The 25,539-nt window shown below is 43.3% G+C and overlaps 2 protein-coding genes across 6 annotated transcripts; both read left to right on the forward strand.

Moving 5' to 3' along the window:
• Window positions 1-523: 523 nt before the first annotated feature.
• nexn (nexilin (F actin binding protein)) lies at window positions 524-9,449 on the forward strand. Of its 3 annotated transcripts, XM_085448557.1 has the most exons (15): window positions 525-686; window positions 2,104-2,464; window positions 2,565-2,762; window positions 3,589-3,673; window positions 3,754-3,902; window positions 5,149-5,349; window positions 5,441-5,614; window positions 6,035-6,217; window positions 6,533-6,724; window positions 7,067-7,111; window positions 7,368-7,562; window positions 7,673-7,894; window positions 7,987-8,172; window positions 8,255-8,615; window positions 8,752-9,449. In XM_085448557.1, exons 2-15 carry the CDS (start codon window positions 2,156-2,158, stop codon window positions 8,763-8,765), a joined length of 2,514 nt encoding a protein of 837 aa, XP_085304683.1. In that variant the 5' UTR covers window positions 525-686; window positions 2,104-2,155; the 3' UTR covers window positions 8,766-9,449. The 3 variants fall into 3 exon arrangements, with proteins under 3 accessions (XP_085304682.1, XP_085304683.1, XP_085304684.1); XM_085448556.1 differs by lacking the exon at window positions 8,752-9,449 and having other exon boundaries at window positions 524-686; window positions 8,255-8,745; XM_085448558.1 differs by lacking the exons at window positions 7,067-7,111; window positions 8,752-9,449 and having other exon boundaries at window positions 8,255-8,745.
• Window positions 9,450-16,225: 6,776 nt separating this feature from the next.
• Window positions 16,226-24,076, forward strand: mindy4 (MINDY lysine 48 deubiquitinase 4). Of its 3 annotated transcripts, none has more exons than XM_085448824.1 (18): window positions 16,227-16,783; window positions 17,084-17,203; window positions 17,260-17,465; window positions 17,561-17,819; window positions 17,897-18,132; window positions 18,239-18,291; window positions 19,076-19,188; window positions 19,269-19,385; window positions 19,465-19,556; window positions 19,732-19,833; window positions 19,987-20,050; window positions 20,204-20,269; window positions 20,359-20,426; window positions 20,514-20,577; window positions 20,960-21,121; window positions 21,911-22,091; window positions 22,582-22,660; window positions 22,784-24,076. In XM_085448824.1, the coding sequence occupies exons 1-18, from the start codon at window positions 16,691-16,693 to the stop codon at window positions 22,830-22,832; spliced, it is 2,124 nt and encodes a 707-aa protein (XP_085304950.1). In that variant the 5' UTR covers window positions 16,227-16,690; the 3' UTR covers window positions 22,833-24,076. The 3 variants fall into 3 exon arrangements, with proteins under 3 accessions (XP_085304952.1, XP_085304950.1, XP_085304951.1); XM_085448825.1 differs by having other exon boundaries at window positions 17,281-17,465; XM_085448826.1 differs by lacking the exons at window positions 22,582-22,660; window positions 22,784-24,076 and having other exon boundaries at window positions 16,226-16,783; window positions 21,915-22,002.
• The last annotated feature ends 1,463 nt before the right edge of the window (window positions 24,077-25,539 follow it).

Consider the following 25,539-nt stretch of genomic DNA (forward strand, 5'->3'; position numbering starts at 1 on the left):
CTGCATTTAGACTCCAGTTCTACCAAACAGTCCAAACGAGCTGCTCTTATCTCAGCAGTGCGTCCTTGGTTAACAACAACAACGATGATGATGATGATGATGATGATGATGATGATGATGATGATGATGATGATGCTCATTTTGTTCATTCTAAAAACAAAACAAAAACGTTAATCAGACAAATTAATAAAAACCAAAAATGATAACCTATCCATCTGTTGTCATTGGTATAAAATCAGCAATAATTAGCTCGCTAATTACACTTTTGTAACGATCTTTTCATAAATACATAAATAATAATCTGACAAAAGTAACGCTGAGTCTGCAGCCAGAAATCCTCCAAAACAATTACTGTATTTATTTTATTAAAAACAAAGGCTTCGAGCTGTGAATAAATGACCGGGATAGGGCCGTGCGCCGGTGCGCGTGCATGTGTGTGGGAGCGCGTGCGGGGCTGAACAGCTGAACCTGCAGCAGGCGCGCGCGGAATGCAGTGTCCGGTAGAAAGTAACGGTACTTTTAAGGAAACTGCTCACCAACAGGCAACCAGCAACCAGAAGCCAGTCGAGTGGGTGGAAGCGGTCGCTCCTCGCATTGTTCCGCTTGGTCTCACTTTAGGTTTTGTGGCTTCCCAGAGGAATAAGAAAGAAAATCAATCAAAGCAGGAGGACGAAAGCACTGAAGAGGTAAAGTCTGGTTTCATAATTCTGTAGCACGAGGGGGATTGGAAAAGACCAAAGTGTGTGGTTTTAGATTATTTACCTACACCCTGAATTAGGATTAACCAGCTCTTTGGTTACTGCGGGTTTAGCCATGCTCATTGGTGTCGCTCTAGCTTCACTGCTTAATAATAGTTTTAAACGTGACTGAGGTTAGAATCAGGCTTTTATGGCATGATTTTGCCAGCTGTGCACAGAAATCACACTAGCGTTTGTTTAAATATTGAGAGTATTTATTACAAAGCAGGTTCTTTTTATTTATCAGCAGCAATAGAGTTATAATGGATTTCTTTCAAAATCCCTCTAAATTGGAATTTAAACAGTCAGAATATGGCGTGAAGATCCACAAAGGGCAACAAACACTGTCACTGTCTGACTTTGGCATTCACCTCTTAAAACGAGGGTGGAAAATCAAATCAGCCGTCCCTAAATCAAGCTACAACCTACCCTGGCTCCAGCAGTGTGTTGTAGGCCTAAAATTGATAACTATAATTGCTTCAATTAGCCACTCTCTGCTATAATGTAAAAGTGCTTCGAATACTTCTGAAGTCGGGCTGAACCCACCTGTGAGGCCTACAGTGATCCGCCTCAGTGCGTCGACTGTTGGTTCAATGGCAGAGCTTCTGATTAGCTGTGCCGGGTCACAGTGAGATCTTCATATCTGAGTCTGAAAGGTATTTGGGGACGCTGATACACAGCAACAGTTTTAGTGTGGGGTGACTAACAGTCCAAACAGCTCTCATTCATCCAGTTGTCCTGCTCTCAGTTTGGCCATTTTGTCGAGGGTCTGTGGGGCGACATGTGGGTGCCAGCTCGAGCTGTGTCCAACTGCCTATCAGTCATCAGAAATAGTCACGATCACATGCCCTAGAGCCACAAGTGGGCTATAAATAGGGGCCGGCAAGCTTCCATTGCACTCTTTCTCCAGATACTGAGTAACAGCTCTGTTTGCAGTGGTAAAAATGTGACAGTGCAGACAGACAGTAACTGTGAAATGTAGCAAAACGACAGTAAAGTGCTACGCTGATATTCAGCTAAAGGATGGAAAATCAAATTAGGCAAAGATAGAAATGGCATTAAAATGATTGATTCAAAACACAGATTAATAAAAAAAAAACTTTAAAATTAGGATTTTAATCATGTAAAATTAATGTAGTCTGCCATGTTGTCGGCCAAAGGGAGCACTTATGTGCGGCACTACATGGCAAAGGTTAACAAACTCAGCATGTATCTGTCAGTTTAGTTTTAAGCTTTTATTCTGCTGTGATGAGTGAGTTGTGTCTTTGTGTGTTTAACAGCAGATTCTTAAAAACACGTTTGGTGGAATAAAAAAGCAAGGTTGGCTGGTCATCAGTGTTTGAACCGTGACTTGTGTGCTTTGCAGGTGAAGAACTTTAAACAGAGTGTGTTTGTCGGCCTGTCACTGTGGTACAAACATGACTGAGGTGGCAGCTGTAGATGCCCACGACGTGGAAGATAAAGAAAGCGATGTGACAGCCAATGACGTCGAGGGTAGAGGTGAGAGAGCATCCACAGAAGATCAGAAACCTCGTGGCAGGAATGAAACGGCGAGCAATGAGACCGACAAGACACACGTGAACGGCTTGGAGCACAAAGAAAAGAAAGGGCGAAACGAGAGCTCGGGAGATGTTAATGGTGTTTCACAGAAGGAGGAGGACGAGGAGGAGGAAGAGCCTGAAACAAATGAAGACCAGAACATTTCTGATGTGGCATTCAAAAAAGAGGTGAGATGGAAAACACTGGCCGCATCTTTACATTTCTGGTACCATTTTTTCCCACAGTTACATCAACGAACTCATCATTTTTTCGACTGTTAAACCACAGAAACTCCTCAGATCCAGAAAGCTGGTGGCAAGAAGCTACGTGCCAAAGCTCAACAAAGACAAGGAGAACGTGACGAGCAAATTTGAGTCCATGCAGAAGGCCAGGGAGGAGCGCAGCAGGCAGAGGAACAGGGAGGAGCAGCAGAAGAGGAAGGAGCAATACATCAAGGAGAGAGAGTGGCATCGCAGGAAGCAGCAGGTCAAAGGCTGATAACCCCACTAACCTCCCACTGTGATCTGCATGGCATGATGAGGCATGGCGCCGTGACAGAGACTGCGGTTTGTGAGAGAACTCGATTTTTACACTGCACCGACACATCTGTCACATCTGTCACATCTCATGTATTAACCTGCTAAACGTTGTAGATATGAGCCCATGTTCAGTCAAACTGGCCTGTGCTTGTTGTTAAAGTGACCTTTTGTAAAAAGCCATCTTTAACCATATTAATATGCACTGAACAACTTTCTCACCACTACTTTAAATTCAGAATTCACCATATGTCAAATATCCAGCGGGTCACGTGATAGTGAAGCAGCATGAACGATGCCCGAAACGTCTGAATCCAGTGATCAACTAATCAGATTAGTCCACGATGGTAAATTGCTTTAAATTGATTTAATATATCACCAAAACGTCATTAATCCATTAGAAAAAAGCAGACATCAGTCCCACTGAGAAGGTCAGAGATCAAGAATTCCAGGGTTCAGCTTTTCTTCCTACTCGACTGCAGTGAAATACAGGCAGTGATACGGTGTTGTGTGATTATCAGGCACTCAGACAAAACGCCCTTCCTGTGTACTGCTGTGCCGTAGCTGGCCAGGCTCGGACACCTGCACTCATCCCCTATCTGTTCAACAACACGACGGGCCAATCAGAGGCCTGCTGCAAGCCACATGACCCTGCTATTAGCAGGGATTAGGCTCGTGTTCTTGCTGGGACCAGCATGGCTCCTGAGTGGCAAAGGAGATGATCCCAGCTAAACCGTAACCTCACCTCGTCACACTTTCTATCTGCTCGATCACAGATAAAAGAACTGCTTGCTTCCAGTGATGAGGAAGAGGAGGTGAAGCCAGCGAAGGTGGAAAAATCTTACGTCCCCAAAATCAAAGGTAAGGGATGGTAATGAGCGATGACTATCCAGGAGGAAGACGAGGCTTAAGGCTTGTGTCTCGCTTTGTGAAATCCTCAGGTAGCGTGAAGGGGAAGTTTGCAGAAATGGAAAAACAAAGACAGGAGGAGGAGAGGAAGAGGATGGAGGAAGAGAGGAAGAAGAGGGAGGCCCAGGATAAGCTGGAGAAAGCCAAAATCCAGAAAGAACTGGCTCAAAAAGCCGCTGAGGTCAGTGAACCTGGGCTCAAGCAAAAACAAAGTGTGTTTTGGTGTTTGAGAGGCTGCGATGAACCAGTGTGGTTACCACTGTAATGGTTAATCCTCAGCTGCCTCTCGGATGAGTTGTAATGGGCATTTGAGGTCCAAAGAGTTGGCACAGACTGGATGTAGGTCTGAATCCACCAGTAGCATTGCTAACATGACCAGTCTGTGAACTGCTGGCACACATTTAACCTCACTATGCAGGAAAACGATTCAAGCTAAATCAGACGGAGATTTCCAATTAGTCCACTTTCAGGCTTCTTATACATTGAGACGGTGCAGTTCTTGGAAATGGTTACGTCAGTGATCTCGTGCCAAATAGGCAATTACAAGCAGCAGTGCACTACTTCTTTGACCTGATTCTGCTGCTGTAGCAAAGCAATAAGGTTCACAATGCTGTCTGAAAATGGGACTTTTCTATGGATCCTGTTCAGTGTGAAACTTTGAATGTGGCTGCAAAGCTCTGCCTTAGTCATCACTAATAACACTGAGCCTGAAAGAGCAGGAGCGTAACACTGTTGCTTTCACTGAAACACAATCGGAAAAAAACAAACCCAAAAGATGTTTTCTCCTCAAACTTGAAACAATAACTTTTGCTTATTCAAATATCTCGCTGAATCTGTACCAGTGAACAGATTCCATTGTACTTTGTACGTTACGTTACACAATTACGTGTATCTGGGACCCTGATTATGGTAAAGATCAGATCATGAAGTCAAATCAGTTTCTTCAAAGCGTGTCTAAAAAGCTACTCTGACCCCTGACTGCTGCTTTAACCGTTTCCTTTGTGCCTCGTTGACCACATAAGACAATGACGCTTCAGATCACACCATTAAAAAGAGCCTGTTCACATATAGGAATGCACTGATCTGGAAACAGCTGGAACAGAGCTGCCAGGTGTAGACAGCAGATGACTGGCAGCTGTTTCCCACACCTCCCACAGACAGAATTAGCTCGAGCCTTCCCTGCTGCGACTGCTGCTATCTTAGACTGACACCCGTACACTGACCTACTGCGAACTGCAGAGTCGCTCCCTACCCACACACAGTCCCAGTGAACGTGGGAGGTTTGCTCTCTCAGTGCTGCAGACAACACACATAATAGTAATAATAATATCATATCTGACTCGTCACATTTGCTTTAATATAAACTGTGATGATATTGTTGTTGTGAATTCTCTAGACCGTGATTATCGGCTGTTTTAACTTTTTAGGAAGGAGATGACACAATCCTGGTGCGTGTGGTCCCGGCGAAGCCGTCACGACCTCCCGGCAAAATCAAAGTGAATTTTGAAGACATGGAGAAGAATCGAGAGGAGGAGCTAAAAAGGAAGGCAGAAGAGGAGAAAAAAAGACGCTACGACGAAAACAAGCGCTCCTTCCGGGAAGTGAAGAGACGCTCAGTTAATCAACAGGTAAATGAAGATGTCAATGTGAACGCAGTGTTAACAGGAGATATTGTGTTTTACAGCCACAGGTCTGCTTTCTTGCTTTCTTTTGCTTTAGGATGAAGAGGAGAAAGCTTCCGATAAGGTTCAAGTCACTCCTGGAAAGCTGAAACTGACCTTTGAGGAGCTGGAGAAAGAAAGGCAGGAGCAGAGGAGGAAGCAAGCGGAGGAGGAAGCCAAACGCCGCCTGCTAGAGGAGAAGAAAGCTTTTGAGGAGGCCAGGCTGGGAATGGTACACATGACTGCAAAACAGCAAGCATAGCTTTTGTACATGTGCGATTCACTGGCAGATCTCATGAAGGCAACAAGTGCGCTTCAGCAGCTTTAGCATTCCCATAGTTGCTGTACATCTGCATGTCGCTTTGCAACCCTCCTCTGGTACCGCCCTCAAGCTTAGGGCGTTACCAGAGAAACCACACATACATATCTACAGACGGATATAACAACCTTCCTTCTGACTGCCAGCATCTTCCAGTGTACAGTTACTTCAAGCAAGATATAAATCACGAGCCATGTGAAAATATTTCAGAAGTCCTCCTGGGATTAACATCTCATAAAAACAACTTTAGGGGATTTGTGTTTGCGCTTCCAAATCACTTTTGTGTTGTGAAGATGGCCTAATCACGTTTGCGATATGTTTGTGTCCCATCAGGAAGAAGACGAGGAAAGCACAGGACAGGAAGACAAGGAGGAGTTTCGCCCAGGAAAACTGAGACTGAGCTTTGAAGAGCTGGAGAGACAAAGGGTAGAGGAAGAGCGCAAGAAAGCAGAGGAAGAGGCCAAGAGACGGATGGAGGAGGAGAGAAGAGCTTTTGCTGAAGCCAGGAAAAGCATGGTCAATATTAAATCTGCATTTAATACAAAACCTTTCTCTCAGAGTGGATACATATCTGTTGATCATATCAATGAATTTGTTTGCCTTAAAAGTGTAGATTGAACTTTTGTGCGTGAGGAAGCGATCATCTGCCAACTGAACGTTACACTCTAGTCAGCAGCTGGTTGGCCTGGTTAGTGAAACAAACTAGTCTGGATAATTATCGAGCTTTCTGTGCAGAGCTGCCTTTACTGTGTGTACAGGCGGTGAGATCAACTGCTTTTTAAAACCAGGCAGACATTAATGTGGTCTTTGCACCGTTGGGTTTTCACTCAGCTTGTAGACGAGGATGACGAGGTGCTGATGGCCTTGCTGAACCTGGAGGGCAGCGAGCCTGGGAAGATATGTGTCAGCTTTGAGGAGCTGGAACGCCAGAGGAGAGAGGAAGAGCAGAAAAGGGCAGAGGAGGAGGCTAAGAGGAGACTGGAGGAGGAAAAGAGGCTGTTTGCTGAGGCCCGCAAGAGCATGGTAAACGTCCATCACTTGGTGACAAAAGCGTTGCACAGTCTGCATGTATTGGACTGATCACTAATGTGTTACTGCTTTTTTGTGCTGTTAAAGCCTCAAGTTGATTTGCTGCTGCTTTGCTGCTCAGCTCTCTTGTTACAGAGCAGGAAAACATGCATGAAAAGCAGTTTTACGATATTTGTAAAACAATCAAACACAGTTTCATTCAGCATCAGTGGATTAAGCCAACACCTTCTTTAAGTGACCCTGCAGAAGTGTTGCCTGTAATAGATTCATGCTGCACATCAGTAATGATGGGCTACAACTGCACTGCTGTTTCCTTGTCTCAATTATTTCTTCAAGAGCCCTGGTCTGGATCAGGAAAAGTCTGCATTTGGAGATGAAACAGTAAGAGATTTTCAGTTTCAGATATAGTATAAATTATTTTTACTCCAAGAGTCTTATTATCAATGTGTTCCCTACACATACAAGGACACAGTGGCCTCCAGACGATGCATCTTGTTTTTTTTGCATGCAGCTGTTTATCTAATGTTTGTAATGCTTTAGATTTGCACTTGCTTTTGCAAATTGAAGATGTTACTGCTGCAGGATTTCATTAAACATTAAAATACTGAAACACTTTTGTGGGTGCTTGTGTGTTTAGGTACTAGATGAGGACGAAGGGATGGTAAAGAGCGAGTCTCAGGAAGCCCTGCACCCCAGGAAACTGGAGATCAACTTTGAAGAGCTGCTGAAAGAGAAGGAGGAAGCTGAGAGGAGACGCAAGGCAGAGGAGCGCAAAAAGAAAATGGAGCAAGAGAAGCAGGAATTCGAACAACTCAGACAAGAGATGGGCGAGGTCAGTCTCGAACAGCTGAAAATATCAGACAGCAGCCAGTCGAGTCGACAGCGTGTTTTACAGAAAAATGTGACTAAATGTTTAAAGTTGTGTTCCACATATCGTTACAGGAAGAAATAAATGAAAGCTCGGATGTTGTAAGCAAAGAGTACGAAGAGCTCACTAAGCTCAAGAGAACCGGCTCCATTCAGGCCAAAAGCCTCAAGTCCAAGTTTGAGAAGATCAAGCAGCTGACTGAGGAGGAGATTCAGAAGAAGATCGAGACGGAGAGAGCCAAGAGGAAGGCCATCGATGATGAAATTAAGGAGAGAGAAGCTGAGCGGTTCCAGGAGGTAAGAGCACTTTATAGCACATGTGGTTTTTTTTCATATCAATGGAAGATGATCTCGGCAGCATGTATTACAAGTTTTTGTTTTTTCCGGAGGATGAGGACCAGGAAACGACTCCAGCGAGGGCCGAAGAGTCACCGTTCAAACAGAAAGTGGACATGCGAGCCCGCTTTGAGCAGATGGCCAAAGCAAGAGAGGAGGAGGAACGGAGGAGGATAGAGGAGCAGAAACTGCAGAGGATGCAGTTTGAGCAGCAGGAGATTGATGCCGCGCTCCAAAAAGTAAATCTTCCATTTTCATGACAAACTGCACCGAGATAACAAACGAACAACTTTTTGTGATTGTTTTGTCCTCTGTTTGCAGAAGGATGACGACGTGGAGGACGAGGGCAGCATCATTAACGGCTCTGCGGCTTACGAAGATGAGGAGGATCACGCCAGGTCAGGGGCCCCGTGGTTTAAAAAGCCCCTCAAAAACCAGTCGGTGGTAGATTCTGAGCCAGTTCGGTTCACCGTAAAGATCACCGGGGAACCAAAGCCAGAGGTGACCTGGTGGTTTGAGGGAGAGGTGCTTCAAGATTGTGAGGACTATCAGTACATAGAGAGAGGAGAGACATACTGCCTCTACCTGCCGGAGACCTTCCCCGAGGACGAGGGAGAGTACATGTGCAAGGCCGTGAACAGCAGAGGCACGGCAGCAAGTACCTGCATCCTCACAATAGAAAGTAAGACCACCTTGGTGTGATTGCATGCCCGTCTGGATATGAACCTCTCTTCACGAAGTGGATCGCATGCTCCTCTTCCTCGTAGACTCTGCCAGACGGCGAGTTGGATAACCGTCCTTCTGTTTCTTTCTTGCAGCTTACGACTACTGATGCCGCCTCGTGATCTAGAGAGTTTCCCTCTGTCTCTCACTCCTTTTGTAAAACGTCGTCCCTCCTGGCATTGTCAAACAGAGGGAAGGAAATAGCAGTATGCTTGGCATTCCTAAGGGAGGGACACATAACACACATATGCAAAAAACAAAGACAAGATGTTGTTTACGTATTGCTCAAATGTAAAGCTGCACTCCCCTCTAGGATGGAAGATGATACCTGTGCCAAAAACACGTGGTTCTTGTTCCCACGACAAGGGCTGCACCAAAACTTCAAAACGATCTCTCCTGCGCGGCCCTGACAATACTCGTCATACCAGCACATTTCCTGCATTGCTCTGGTACTGTTCTGTAAATATCACACGTTTTGGTCCATAAATGGCAAATGTTAAGCTTGAGGTATTGAAATGTTAAATGTAAGATGTGCATTCACTTAAAGAACAGCAGTTATATCGACGATTTAGAGGCAGCCACATGTTGCAGGAACAAAACAGCTGCATCCCTGAGTTTTACTTGCAGCCTCTACAGATGAATTTTTCATGCACCAACCATTTTTGTGTTAAATGTACTACACTTAAAGTTGTCGAGGATTGATAATGAATATAAAAGTAGACATGTCCGATTATTTGTCGTATATTATAAATAGAAAAAAAACCTTTTAATAAAATGAACACAAAGAACTGCATTGTTGATTTCTTTCACTGTTACAACCTTTGCAGCAACAAACTGCAACCTGTTGCCTGAAAGGACGGACTGTCCCGTCACGAATGAGTAACCACAAGCTACACCTGAGGAAACCCATCATCACTCCACAAACACTAGCATCCCAGTGTAGCATGCATCCATAGTACAGCACAATGAATGGAGCTGTATGCCATGGAAATGCAGTGGGTGGTAATTTATCAAAATGAAAAGTTCCCCATAAAAACCATGAAAATGTTCGAATACTCAGAATGATCCGTTAAGACATGGACAGCGCACCATGGCTCCAAACCGTCTGAGGTGGACATCTTTTTGTCCAACACAGAGCTGTGCAGAGAAAACATACAACAATAAAGACATGCACATAATAAAAGAACATTATACATGTTCATAAGAAAAGACTGTGGGAAGGAAACTGCAAATACATAAATGTAACCTTTCTAGAATGAAATGCCAGAATAGGTTCATTGCTTTTTTCTATAAGTTTTATTTTAAGGCAGCAAAGTATTTAAAATGTCTTGTGACCTGACATTGTAAGTATTGTGTTCAAATGCAATCAAAGGGCCTTGTAACTACAGGATAACACTGCTGAGTAAACTGCAACACGCTGTGAACACAGGATGAAGCAGTTTCAAGAAGGAGGCCGCACAAAGTTTTCCTCCCTTACAAAGACATGTTTGGATCCCATCCTTGGTTGACTACACATTAGAGCAGGGGTGTCAAACTCAAACACACAGTGGGCCAAAATTCAAAACTGGAACAAAGTCGCGGGCTAACGTTAATATTTATTGAAATATATTTATTCCTCCAGATATAAGAATGAATCTTTTCTTATGGACACGTTTTGCTGAAAAACTGAATATGGAACAAGCCGAGCTTAATACTAAACAATATATATATTAGCTGTATAATATCAGTGGGCCAGCTCTAATAGTAATTTGGTATGGCTTCGCGGGCCAAATGTAATTAGGCTGCGGGCCAAATTTGGCCCGCGGGCCAGAGTTTGACACCTATGCCTTAGACAAAGCAGGCAACTGCCCTCGAACCGCATCGTCGCACTGCCCGTTCATCAGCTGCACTTGATGAGAACTGCACCTCTTTAGTTGTTGTTCTGTCACAAAACGTAGGTATTAGTTTTGTTATTTTTCTTTATCTGCATCTCTACATTTGTATTCAGAACACGTTCAGCTGAAACGTGATTTCAATACAGTTTGTGTTCAGACTTGAGGAGTTACACAGCAGGAACAGGGCCTGTGGTCATAATGTTCAACCAAGGAGCAAGTTCCTCAAAAAGAGGTTTATAGTCTTAGCAATTTACACACTGTCAGTTTAAAAACATGCATTTGATGTATTTTCTTTTTTAATCATTCCACATATTTGGAGGGTCTACGCCTGTGGTTTGGCGGCCCTTCTAGCCCTCCTTGCTCTGGGCGAGGTTGTGCTAGCATAAGCTTAGGCTAATACTTCTGTATACAGTGCTGCTGCTCATTGCATCCTGCACTTTGCAGGAGGAACTACGTCACTGTCAGACTGATGGAAAAGCTTTTTGTTAATTCTTGCAAGAACACTCTCACTCTTATAATCTGAGAGGAAGATGAGAGCCAGGCCCCTCAGCTTTTCCTCATAGTACTTTCAGACACATGGTTTAGGCAAGGCAAGGCAAGGCAAATTTATTTGTATAGCACAATTCAACAACAAGGTGATTCAAAGTGCTTTACAGAGACATTAGAAACAAAAACAAATAAAAAGCATGATTTAAAATTGATTAAAACAAACAAACAAATTAACTAAACACACACATTTCACACCTGTTCGCGCGATCTGAACCCTTATCGTAAGGGGAGCTACCAGTCCTTCTGTGGACGAGCTACTTTCTATTTTAAATTCCCTGAATTTAAAATACTCTCTAGACCCAGTCTAGACCCAGCTGGGGAGCTACCCAGAGCTCTAAACCCACTTAACAAACAAACAAACAAACAAAACAGTATATAAAATCAAAACAGATAAAATCAGAACAGTAGATAAAATCAGTAGTTAATGTAAGTTTTGAAATTTAAGCTTAACAAACAAACAAAACAGTATATAAAATCAAAACAGATAAAATCAGAAATAGATAAGATCAGTAGTTAGTGTAAGTTTTGAAATTTAAGCTTAAAAGTGTGGATTTGGTGCTTTATTCAAATGCAGCTGAGAATAGGTGAGTCTTCAACCTGGATTTAAATAAACTGAGTGTTTCAGCTGATCTGAGGCTTTCTGGGAGTTTGTTCCAGATATAAGGAGCATAAAAGCTGAATGCAGCTTCTCCGTGTCTGTTTAGATACAGGGTTACATGCAAGTCAACAATATTTCTCTGCACAGCAATTATTTCATGGTCAGTCTGTTCCTTTGTCGTCTCTCATGTCCTAGAACACATTGTTCCTCGTGCACAGCAGGAGGTGAAACAGACGCACTTAAACGAGCGTTTATAAGCACACACATTTCTCAGAACTTCATTAACTTTCCTTCTGTTTATAATTTAGCTACATATTAATGAAAAAGCTTAAACAGTAGTATATAGAAAATATAACAAAGACCGCCTTTTATCATTTGAGGAACATCGCCAAAATCAGACAAGTTTTGTCAAGCGACACTGCAGAGGTTCTTGTCCATGCATTTGTGTCCTCACGTATTGATTATTGTAGCGCTCTTCTTTCTGGGCTACCAAAGAAAAGATTCAGAGGTCTACAGATGTTGCAAAATGCAGCTGCTTGCATTTTAACAAGAACTGGGAAATTTGAGCACATTACCCTGTTCTGAGATCACTGGCTACCTCGTCAGGTTCGAGCAGATTTTAAGGTCCTGCTGCTCACCTACGCGGCTCTAAATGGATCGGCACCTTCATACCTCTCCGACCTTTTACACCTTTATGTTCCATCTCGTGCGCTCCGATCTCAGGACTCTGGCCTTCTAAAGGTTCCTAGAGCCAGAAAAAAGACAGTTGGAGAGCTTTTACCTTTCGTGCCCAGTTTCTGTGGAACAGCCTCCCTCAAGATATTAGGCAGACCTGCACTGTGGAGGTTTTTAAAACTAAGTCGAAGACATGTTTGTTCACCCTATCCTACAGGTCTTAATTCTTTGCCTTTTAGTTTTTAAATTCTTACTGTTTTTACTTGTACTGCTATTTATCTCTTTTATTTATTCATCTTCTTACTGTCAAATAGCTGTACAGCACTTTGTTTGAAGGCACTTTATAAATAAAGTTATTATTATTATTATTATCTAAACAATATCAAGAAGATCAAAATACATGAGTATAAAGGGTAATAATACCTCACATGGAAAGCCATGAACTATGGAGGAAACGTAGAACACACAGCGTGAGGACACGTATGACAACAATGTGAGAAAGAACAGAGGAAGACTGAAGACGTAAACACACACATGAGGTAAGAGCAGAGTGGAAACATCTGGGGAACACAGCTGAACAGAACCCACAAAAGAACCAAAGCTAGCAAAGCAGAACATCACACACGAGACGAAGGACCATCGACGGCTGGGAAAAAGGATCACAAAGGGAATCAACTTAATATGACTGAACTCGGAAGATTAACCAGAACCCAAACAGACTGCAAATAAAATATAATAAACGCAAAAGAAAAGCTACAACCAAGTTCATATGTAAAGGAGCTAAACCAAACACAAAGCTATAGATCGCCAAAACTTGGTGTCATCATGGCCACCATCTGCCCATCATGGGTACCTCTGTATACAAAATTATATCATCTATGCAATCTACCTTAATCAGTGCTGTAATAATAATTCTCTGAATCAGTCCTTGAAGACACGGCACACAGCAACAACCAGTAATGGTCAGCTGCTGCACATCACTTAGTTGGAGCTTGGCCCAGTCTGGTTGGAGCAGGGTGATTTTTCACTCTTTGGTTCCAATGCAGTTGAAAGGTTGGAAGGGCAGAGCACATCGTACACCCTTGCTGTCTTCCTCAGCATCACATAGAAATCTTTCTAACCTTGTACCAGCCCTCCTGTTTGTTTAGGCATAGCATGGCCCATGGCTCAATAAGGCTCTCTACAGTTAAATGTGGCTATGTTATCTCAAAGTAGTTCCCAGTGCATCAGACGTCATCTCTTTGTGTGTGGCTTGCTTCCCATTTTGATCTGTTGATCATTTAAATCAGGTCGGGTATCTGTGTTTATAATATAAGGTACAATGTAGTTCTGATAGTTGTTGCTAAGTTGTCTTAAATGGCATAATTATGTCTTGGTTTTTCTGCAAAGATCAGAAGTTATTGAGGATCGGGTTGCAGAAGTTCCCTGCACTTCAATGACTTAACAAGCAAGCTTCTCGTTCACTAACCTGATGGCTCGCTTTCCCTTTGCACTTGGAATTACACTTAAGTCTGATTTTATCATCAAACATTTTCCTGGTAAATTTATTGGATAAGATTCAGATAACACAAATGTTGTCGGACAGGTCTTTTGAATTTGTGGTCAGTGGGAGTAATAAGGTATCCAGCAATGGTCCCAAGGCCTCCCACAATTTGCAGGTTCCTTATTTTTGGCAAAGGGCTGGGATGTAGGATCTGACTTGAAGGAGCGGAATGTCAGATAAATCCAAAGGTGACACCACTTTAATAAAAACCAAGGCAATGGAGACCCCGATCGATGTGCTGAAAGAGCTTTTTCTTTTATTCTTGCAAGAAGAAGCAAAATTGTGATAGTCTGAGAGGACGTTGAAGAGCAGTCCTGTCAGCTTGTTTGAACCGTGGGTTTCCCAGCATAGTTTCATAGCACTTTCAGACACATGGATTAGATACAAGGTCACATAAAGCTCTAAGATATTTTTCTGCAAACACGATTATTTCATGGTCAGTCTGTTCCTTTGTCGTCTCTCATGTCCTAGAACACATTGTTCCTCGTGCACAGCAGGAGGTGAAACAGACGCACTTAAACGAGCGTTTATAAGCACACACATTTCTCAGAACTTCATTAACTTTCCTTCTGTTTATAATTTAGCTACATATTAATGAAAAAGCTTAAACAGTAGTATATAGAAAATATAACAAAGACCGCCTTTTATCATTTGAGGAACATCGCCAAAATCAGACAAGTTTTGTCAAGCGACACTGCAGAGGTTCTTGTCCATGCATTTGTGTCCTCACGTATTGATTATTGTAGCGCTCTTCTTTCTGGGCTACCAAAGAAAAGATTCAGAGGTCTACAGATGTTGCAAAATGCAGCTGCTTGCATTTTAACAAGAACTGGGAAATTTGAGCACATTACCCTGTTCTGAGATCACTGGCTACCTCGTCAGGTTCGAGCAGATTTTAAGGTCCTGCTGCTCACCTACGCGGCTCTAAATGGATCGGCACCTTCATACCTCTCCGACCTTTTACACCTTTATGTTCCATCTCGTGCGCTCCGATCTCAGGACTCTGGCCTTCTAAAGGTTCCTAGAGCCAGAAAAAAGACAGTTGGAGAGCTTTTACCTTTCGTGCCCAGTTTCTGTGGAACAGCCTCCCTCAAGATATTAGGCAGACCTGCACTGTGGAGGTTTTTAAAACTAAGTCGAAGACTTTATTAAATACTTTAAAAAGGAATGGACTTCATATTTAGACTTTAATGACACTCCCGGAATATCTGCTTCTGTTCTATGGGAAGCAGGGAAAGCTGTGATGAGAGGTAAAATAATTTCTTTCTCATCACACAAAAAGAAAGAAAACAAAAATATTCAGGAATTAGAAAAAAACATCAAATCACTAGAAGAAGCCTACGCGTGCGACCAAGATCAGGAAACATTGAACAAAATATGCAAAACAAAACTAGAATTAAATGAAACTATTAATAAAAAAACACAATTCCTTATACAAAGACTTCGCTTGCAGAATTTTGAACACAGTAACAAATCAGGTCGATTTCTAGCTAACCAGCTAAAAATAAATAAAGAAAAAATAACTATATGTGCTGCTAAAGATTTATCGGGGAACACAATATATGATCCTGGAAGAATAAACAACATTTTTAGGGACTTCTATGAAACTTTATACTCACCACAAATAAACCCATCTAAAAATGAAATTGATCTGTTTCTTGACAACGTAACTCTTCCAAAATTACTAGATAGTCAAGCAATGGAACTGGATTCGCCACTGACGCCAAGTGAACTCCAGGAAGCCCTGATAAGTATGCCCAATAATAAGGCTCCAGGTCCAGACGGCTTCCCTGCAGAATTCTACAAAGAATTCTGGACAATTTTGGCACCAGTATTCCACAGCATGTTGCAGGAAATCGAGGAAAAGGGCAGACTACCACCAAATATGAATTCTGCCAACATTAGTCTCCTGCTAAAACCAGGCAAAGACCCTTTATTTCCCTCAAGCTATCGTCCAATTTCTCTTTTAAATGTAGACCTTCTCTCATCTCCAAGCACACATTGTTCCTCTTTGTTGGCAGGGTGGTGTGGTAATTGAAATAGTGTGATTGTAAACTGTCACTGATTTCTCCAAACTTAACAGTCACGGAGGGGAAATGATCATGAACCAAATATTTAAAAAATCACAGTGGTGATGTATTTAAATGAAGGATGAAACATCATTTCAGCAGCAGCTCCTGAGCTGTTTGTTGTCCGTAACAATTTATTATCTGTGGTGCATCTCTGTGGTATTTAGATATGAAATCATCCCAGACTGGTTTCTTGAACATGAGTGACTTCACTGTACTCACATGGTTTCCACAGTAACCACATCTCAATCTATAGAGCCGCTTTGGGATGTGGTGCAACAGGAGATTTGCATCATGTGTAGTGAACAAATCACTACACAAATTGAACGAACGTAATTCAAAAAAAAAAAAAAGGGGGGGTCGAATCCAGTGCTACCGAGCTGTACCGGATAGAAGCTGTACCCACAAACCTGAGAGAAGGGCACCAAGGCTAAAGTAGCCCAGGGCATCAAAAAAGCTCGAAGCGTCCGTGAACGACTAGCTTTGCCATGGTAACGCAGCCGTACAGGGTCAGGAAGGGCCGCAGTTTCACGGAGCTGTAGCCCCCGCGAGGACACCCCACGACACCGAGTGGAGATTGCATGTTTTTCACCCTGTTTGAACCTAAACTGTACCCAGCTATGATTTATTAAGACCTTAACAATAAGCAGCTAACTCAGCTCTTCAGTGCTGTCGGCGCAGCATCCCGCTGCTGTTTGCTAACACCATGGCCGCTTCTCGTTGATCATGTATGCTAACACGGACAGACTCGTCCTCGGCATGGTCCCTTCAGTCGAAGAGGTGTCTTCGTCCCTTGTACGGGAGTATTTGAGTCGTAAGGTGAGTCGGCTAACGTGTGGTAATTCAGACTGATAGCCCATCACAGCGTTTCTGTGCAAACCGCTAACACTGCTAGCTAGCCAGCTGCAGCTCCGCTGCGAGCTTGTGTCGATGCGATTCTGGTCCAGCGAGCGTGTCTGTAAGCAGCCCTGCTTTATTTAAAATAAGAAAACGTGCATGTAGTCGTAGCAGCAGTGCACGAGGGAGAGCATGCGACCAAGATGCAAGCTTTCGCAATATGAGGGGAAATAAATAGACTAATTCCCAGTTTGTTTGTTTTTTGTTGGAAATGTTGTTCAGGGGCTGAAGAGGACTATTGCCTGCATGGATGAGGAGCATCCACGCACAGAGGCCAGTATCAACAACAGGTCGGAGCTGAGGCAGATTCTCAGCATTGAGGATCTCTACAGGAAGAACAAGGTAAGCGTTAAAGCTGCAAGGTGACTGCTGTGGTGCGCAACAGGTAACGTGTGTAGCTGATCTCTCTGTCACTGCAGCTTCAAAATAACCCTCTGAAAACATTACTGGAGGTTATTGTAAAGCATCTCATTGAACAAGTAAAGAATGAGAAACCAGTGAGCAGTGAGGTTTCCCCACGGAGAGCCCAAACTAGTTCGATGGATAATGGAGGAGAGGAGGACCGCAGCCCGGCTTCTGTTCCAAGCAAACAGACCAGATCGAGGTATTTTACAGGCAGCGTTTGTGATTATTTTCTACTGATTTTACTTTCTTTTTTGTAATAATGTGCTTAAATGAATATGCTGTTGTCTTTCACAGGCTTGATATAACAGCAACATTCCCTTCTCAAGCTACAAATGCTTCACTGATGCCAGCAAACGATAGAAAGTCCAGTAATAATCAGACAGGTTTCCGGGGTCCTGACTTAGGAGTTCAACAAGACCATCCAGCGATGGATTCCCTCCAAGACAAGAAGAGCTTAATCCAAAAAGAACCAGAAAAAACCACCTCTGAGACCACCCAAAGGAGCAGAACTAATCGCATTAGGAGAGGCATATTGGTTGGACCGGTACCCCAGGTACTAAAGCTTTTATGCCTAAAAACACATGTGATCGCGTGCTCATCTGCTGTTAATCCTCCACTTTCTCCTTTCAGGAATCAAACAGAAAACGTAACAGTCGAAAGGTGTCCCAGCCGCTACTCAGAGGAGAAGAGGAAACCAGACCCACTCAGGATGGACGTTTGGTGACTGGAAGTTTACAAGGCAGCAGAAGTGAAATCGGCTCAGCTGACCGTGTACGAGCGGGGCGCGAGGCGCTGAGCGTTTCACAGAGAACACCGAGTGAAAACAGCTTTGAGCGAGTGAGACTGAGCATGGTGACGACAGCAAAGTAAAATAGCTTTAAGTTGTTTGACTCCACATAATAAGTAATGGCCTCATGCTCACTGCTTTCCCAGGCTTTGTTCTCAATATTTACACGTTGTTTTCTTTTTTAGAGCAAAGACCAGGCCAAGTGTGGCTGATCTGGATGCGTCTGCGATGGTCTTGGGTAAGTGCTGTGCAGTACAGGGCTGTTAAAAAGTGCTTGTCCCTTTCTGATTATTGATTTCTTGATTTCTTTTGCATATTTGTCACACCTAAGCATTCAGAAAACCAAACAAATTTTAACCTTAGAGCGTGATAACCCAAGTAAATGCAAAGCGCAGATTTTAAAAGTTATCCAAACCTTCTTTATTCATAAATTACCCGTGGTTAATTCATTTTCGGGAAAGCTGAGGTGGATGTCAGCAGCCACACCCTGACTCTCCCTGATGAGTTAGTAGCATTAGTTAGATGGCTGCCTCGCTGCTTTAAGACCCGAATGACTTGCTGTAATTGATGGAACCACAAATTCTGCTCTCTGCTATAAAATCCAGAAGGAGAAGGTTTAATCATACGTTTGTTTGTGAAGCTCAAGTGCACAAAGCCCTGAAGCACACCGGCAGCAAAACAAACAATCATACTTTTGGAATGACCTTAAACAAAAAGGGGCTTGCAAAAAAAAGCCCCCATTGTGACTGGATCAAAGCAATTCTGCCAAAAAACGGGTCCAAAATTCCTGTTGGTGGCACAAGCAGTTATTAGTTTAAGGTTTGGATAATCTTTTCCCATTAAAAGTGAACTCATCGTTTAAAAACGGCGTTGGGCTGTCTTCATCTAGTATTAAAGTTTATTTTAGGGCAAATACTTTCTGTATGTGCGGTCCGGGGCTTCACTGATTGTTTCTCGCCCTTTGAAAACAAATCGGTGCCTAACTTTTGATTTTCAAGGATATATTTGTGTTAATTATTTAGATGACATCGAGGATTATGATGACGATCTGCGAGAACTCTGCGACGCCCCTCTGCGGGGAACCTTACCCGAACACAGCCTCGCCGGTCGCCCGATGGACCAGGGCACTGCCACGGTGGGTTTCTCTCAAGCTGCTGCGCAGACTTTCTGCAGTTGCCTTTGATTATGTCTTTGTTTTCCGTTTATTCCCTCTAGGAATTAAAAACACTTCTTCTTGGATCCAGCCTAAATTGTTTCAATATTGAGTGGAGGAATCAGGGTTTCACATTCTCAGACACGCATGACCTCCGATATGGGATTGTGCAGAGAAAGGTGATTTCAATCAAGCCGGATGCTTAAATTGTTTTTATTTTCACAGGCTTTATTTAATTGTGGCTTTGAATTTTTTAAGGGAGGTCCTTGTGGAGTTCTGGCGTCTGTTCAAGCCTTTGTTCTTAAGAAACTGCTGTTTGAAAGCACTGAGAGCTGTACCACGGGCCTGCAGTAAGTCACCCTTTAGTTCATGGCATGAACCTGCGAGCACTTTATTCCAGTCACTTTCTAAAGCTGTTACTTCACACGGGGGAATGATGTTCAGCAAGTGACTTCTGTATTTCAGTTTCAACCGTACTATCACCAGAGAGCTTCTCGCTCAGATGAGATTTTTTTCCCCCTTCAGGAGATTAAGACCGTCCAACAGCATCAGGAGAAAGTGTCTCGTTTTGGCTCTGGCTGAGATCTTGTGGAGGGCTGGCGAGGAAAAGCAAGCCACAGTTGCAATGTGAGATCTCCAGTTTTACTGAAGCACACAGCCGTTTTATTGGTGTTGTATCTGCAGATATTGTGCAGATGTTAGGAACTGCGTTGGTGTGAGTCTGCTCTCGTGTCGCTACGTTTATGAAGGTGTTGCTGTGGTTTTGTTGTTTGGAAACAGAAATTCAGGGAGAAATCAGTTCACCCCAGCTCGACCCTACAGATCTGAGGGGGTGCTTGAAAAGGTACACATTTTTATATTTGCACTGAAGCTAATCAGAATGAATGTAAGATAACTGGTGAGGTTCATGAAATGATATTTGTCAAACTTACGTAAGATTCAGAGCCGTAACCGTAACTTTGTTCTGTTGACGTTTTACGACTTGTCTTTGTTCTAGATCACCTGTTTGACTGTGGAGAACCTCAAAGATCTGGAGTTGATCCTTGAGCAGCATGTTGAGCAAGTGAGAGAAGCACATTTCTTCTCCTTTTCCCTCTCGAGGGCACAAACGTTTATCCTCCACTTTCCTTTTTATCTGTTTTTTCCCCACAGTTTGAACCTGGGATGTTGGGCTGCGTGCTGCTGACTGTGTCTGCTGTTCTCTCGCGGTCCATTCAAAAGTACTTTTTTAAAAACATCTTTTATGCAGAACAAAGTAGCTGGAACCAGACTGTGAAACAACTATGATGTGGTTCTTCTTTCTTTAGAGTACAGGAAGATATGGATGTGCCCACCACCACGCTGATTGGAGCCCATGGGTACTGCACACAGGTATTGTGCTAGTTGGATATAAGAAGATTCATTAGCTTCAGCTTCTAAGCTGCTTGTAAAGCTGTCACAGTGTTGTTGTGTTTCTGGGCTGTGAATCTGCAGTGATGGTGCGACATCAGGTGTCTTTGAAGTGTAGCTTGGAAGATTCGCCTCTAGGTGTCACTAAATCCTAAACAATACTCTTTAACTGAACAGTGAAAAAGCAATGAACCCCTCGGCCGAGGCCGCTCGCTCTCTGCGCCGTTTGCTGTCAGAGGAACATTTCTTCATTTTGTCTTTGTTGTTTTTAAACATACGTGTTGACAGTACGCGCCACGCTGTCTAAGCTTTACAGGAGGTAACAGAAACACGACGCAGTAATAACTGTGTGTTTTCTCACCAGGAGCTGGTCAACCTGTTGCTGTGTGGCAGAGCAGTTTCCAATGTGTTCGATGATGACGTGGAGCTGGACTCGGGCAACGGCAACATGACTCTGCTCAAAGGAATCAAAGGTCACTGCGACGTCGGCCTGCTGTCCTTGTTTGAACATTATAACATCTGTAAGGTGAGAAACACCGAGCCTCTAACAGACCACATCCCAGTTTGATTCATGTTACACCGACAAGCCCTGACTTCAGGCCCATTGTTCACTCTGATGATGGGAGCATCGCCACAAGTATATTCTTAAACTATTATAGAATCTATATGATATTCAAGTAAACGTATGTGCCGCAGCATTTGGAAACCAGTACTCAAAAATCTTCATTTTTAACTGGATTTTTCGTAATAACTGGTAGCGTGTTGGTAAATGAGTGAACTCCTGACCAGTTGGTCCCCGTCCACGCAGACGGGAAGGCCACCAGCATTATTCTGGGGCTGAATTTCACAGACTGTCTGGTCAGGTCACACCCTGAGGTGAGCAGGGTTTTCCTCTCATAGTTGAAAAGTTTGAATAAGGGGGATATGGGTTTGCGTCACGGCTCAGCTGTTTTTGTGCACACCCGGGACACCAAAAGCTCCAGAAACACCCAAATCCTTCAAAGCTGTTGTAGTTGTTTCTTTGGCCGGTGCAGAGCTTCCAAACTCATGAAGTCTTGGAGCACCATCTGTGTCTGACTTCACTCCTCTGCTGCTCTGCTCGGCGACCTGTTACGTCGACTCTGTCGTAGTTCGCTTCGTTGGCGTCTTACACACGAGACGTCTTTACATCAGGTCGTCGGGAATAAATGGTTAAGATGGGTTTGGCTTACGTACAGAGCAGTAATGTCTGCGCTGCTTTCAGTACACGTATTGCATCACTCAGTGATTCTGTATGGCTGATGTGATCAAAGACAATTGGTTTTCTCCTTCTAAGGTAGGAGCTTACCTGAAGACGCCACGCTACCCCATCTGGGTGGTGTGCAGTGAAAGCCACTTCAGCGTGCTGTTTGGCCTGCAGAGGGAGCTGTTGACCCACGAGGGCGGCGGCACGGAGTTCGACCTCTACTATTTCGATGGACTGGCCAACCAGCAGGAGGAGATCCGCCTCACTGTTTGTACGTAGCATCGTTTATCTGATTGTCTTTGTCTGCAGCCCCGTGTGTCCAGTCTGTCTTCTTACAACCCCCGGGCCTCGGACCGGTACCGGTCCGTGAGTCGTTTGGTACCGTGCCGCGAGAGTAGAGGCTCGGGTGTGAAATGTCTGGTTTTCAGGGTTTTATCGGTTTTCAGCGTTATTTTGTCATCGTTTTTATCGTGTACTCGGTTTTCCTGGGTCTTTCCACGTGTGTTATGAATAAATCTTCTTTTTTTCGGTACCGGTACTGGTTTTATTTTGTTGTATTTATCCGCGACACCTTAAAGGCCGGTCCGTGAAAATATTGTCGGGCATAAACCGGTCCGTGGCGCAAAAAAGGTTGGAGACCGCTGCCTTACATGACGTCTAAAATGTGTTGGGTTAATCGTGACCTGTTTTCAGTCAGATTTTTCAAGTCGTTGCTTCTGAGTGTTCCTAAAGCTGCGAAATAAAAATGTTTTTACTTTTAGCGGTCGGCAGATTGTCCCAGAGCAGTCAGGAGGTGGATACTGACCTCACTCCTCCTCTGGAGCTCTGCATCCGAACAAGGTGAGAGCCGTCATACAGACAGATCCCTGAAACAACCATAAAATGTTTCGACATGTTTTGCTTTTCCTTTTAATCCTGTAACGAGTTCTGAAGCTGTAATAGACGAGTCTGCTCTTCTTGCAGGTGGAAGGATGCATGTGTCAGCTGGAATGACACGGAGCCTATTCTCTGAGCGATCATCTGTTTTCAGTTTGCTTTTGTTATTCTTCTGGTTTATTTCACGTCGGTTTTATTACGTACGAACTTGACAGTGGATACAGAAAAGTGTGATCGAAAGGTTCAGAGCCTGAGCCCGTAAGAAAGTGAAAACTGTGACCCGTTTAAATTTGGCCGCCGTCCTTTTCCAAGTAGTTGCTTTGTTCCTCTTCTCCTGCCATGCCTGACACATTCCCTGGAAGTCAGCTTTTTAATGGATGTATATTTATTTATTTTGAATGCCCAAAGTGCTGCTTCTGAGGTCTGCAGTTAAACTTTTAGAGGCACATCTGGCGCTGGTCACAAAAATACGTGCACTCCTGATGTTGGTTGTGCAACATGTCTCTGAATAATGACTCCGCGTGTTTTTATCATTTACTTTTTCATTTGTTTTCATTCAACAGGGATGAGTTACAGACTACTGCCAGTAAATGCCCTTTAGTAAAATGAAGCCGGGGCGGTCCACGAAGAGCCGCAGAGCTCGCCATAATTTGCAGGTTTTGTCCTCAGTTGGCTTTGAAGGTCACAAAGTCACAGAAACATAAAAACGGAGCCGAGAACAGGGAAAGGAAACACTTTGATGTTGACACATTTTGTTCAGGCCAAAACGTTTCCTAATAATAAAGACGTTCTTAACATGACGTTTTTATTTCTGATGGCAGCGTGTGAGCTGATGCACACGACCACGACGTGCTCCATCCACACGTAACGGGAACACTCCCAGAACCTTTCGATTGCACTTGCGTTGCTGTTTTGTCCGTCTGAGACGAAGCGTTGTGCAGACACATGGAAAGCTGTCGGCCGCCATCGTGTCGTCTGTCACAGCCTGATTCTGCTGCCCGCACATTTACCATATTTTGGGGAATAGTTGGTCTTCTAAAGTTTGGCAATAAGAACATGTGCATGTGAATATTTTAGATGTGTTGCTGCAGGACAGTGTTCACCACAGTGGCCTTCTGCTGTCAGCTGGTCCTTTTAACATAAAAGCATCGTATCCACATTTTACACTAAATTAATTTGATTTCTCTGCTGATAAATATTTGGTAAATGGACTCAAAGCGCTCTATACAAAATATATGTAACATGTTATTATTTTAAGGACTTGTGACACATATAATCTAGATGAACTTTTAGTGAGTGTGACATTCCTCATCATTGCCTTGATGCTTGTTCACGTTGGACAAACCACCTGTGTGGACAATAAAATAATTGAATACCTCAGCTGTCTCCATGCTTGATGTTTTCTACACTAAGCACTGTGCCCTCCTGCTGCCTGCCATCCTGATGGAAACTGCAGAACACCGAGTATGTACTGAATACTGCAGTGCAGTAACTTTGTTATGTAAGCTGCTCTTTGTTGTCTGTATCTTGGTAATCAGAAAAGACCATGAACATGGCCTTAAGGATCAGACTGGGACAGGAAAATCCACGGATACTTCACCACACATACAAAGACAACAGCTTTAATGGAACTACTGGGTTGATGCTCTGTTTCAAGAGCAAGTCTGTAATAGCAGGTCACCGCTGTGAGAGCATGTACTTATTGTTTTTAAAGAGAAATAAAGGAGCAGTCCTGAACACAAAGCCACTTCAGTCAGTGTTAGCTGCTGACTGCTCGACAGGCAGCCGAAGCTAAAACTATACCGAGCTTCATCTTTACATTTATCCATCAAATGCATCCAGAAACGTTTTGGACCCAACTCATAGGAATGCTCTTCAGCATGTAAATGAGACTCATCACCTCTTAGAGCAAATGATAAAAATTCAACCACTCAGGAACAAAGGGCTAAATCGTGTTTTTTACACGCCTGTTTAACTGTTGTTTTGTTTTAGGTAATGATTAAATGTATTTTGGGTTCATTGTTTATTAAATAAATGGTTTTTTGTACCGTTTTAGAGCACCTTCATTCAGACATACAACCCAGAGAGCTCACAGGACAATATTATAAAAGTATAATAATAATAATTAGAAAGGCTTCATGCACCGTTCACCACAAAGTGAATTCCGATTTAAAGGTTATACAGCAAATATTCTTTACATTTATCAAACATTTCGTTAAAAGTTTTGTTTAAAGCTGTTAAACAAACCAAGGAATCCTTAGTTATGATACAGGCAGCCAGGCTGCTGGGATTCCCATGATGCACTGTGTTTCTTCGCATGTTTATACACCACTTTAATTCAGTTATTAGTTCTTCTCTGGCTCTCTTCTCAACGCTGCTTCGTCCCTGTTCTATTTTAAATATGAATAGATTTATCCAGACATTCACGTCATTTTCATGGATAGTAGCTATAAATGACTAGTGGGCAATAAATTAAAATAATCCAGTTCTATGAGGAAACTCTACGGTCTGGAAGCCCATAAAGAAACACTTGCATTCCTGTCAATTGAGTCGCTTGTCATGAGGCCTCTTGCAGAGCTATGGGAACTGCCTGCAGGAATTAAAGTGGATGGACCGGGCACCTTTCTTTTCCATAACGGGGTGCTCAAAAATAAATAAAATGTAGATGAAAAACAGGCTGCACAAGCAAACCTCAGAGGGACATGACCACAAGGATTTCTGCTAGTGCTCTGTTCATCGGGGGGATTCTCATTTAAAAGAGATGGACATGTGCACCCACAGTTTATGGTTGTAAGGTAGCCTGTGGCTATTGCCATGTTGTTTTCTGTTGTCTGAAATAACAG

This window comes from Copadichromis virginalis, linkage group LG23 (genome assembly GCF_057382275.1).
Source record: "Copadichromis virginalis isolate Kocher_CV1m ecotype Utaka linkage group LG23, C_Virginalis_male_GT1.1, whole genome shotgun sequence".
NCBI lineage: Eukaryota > Metazoa > Chordata > Actinopteri > Cichliformes > Cichlidae > Copadichromis > Copadichromis virginalis.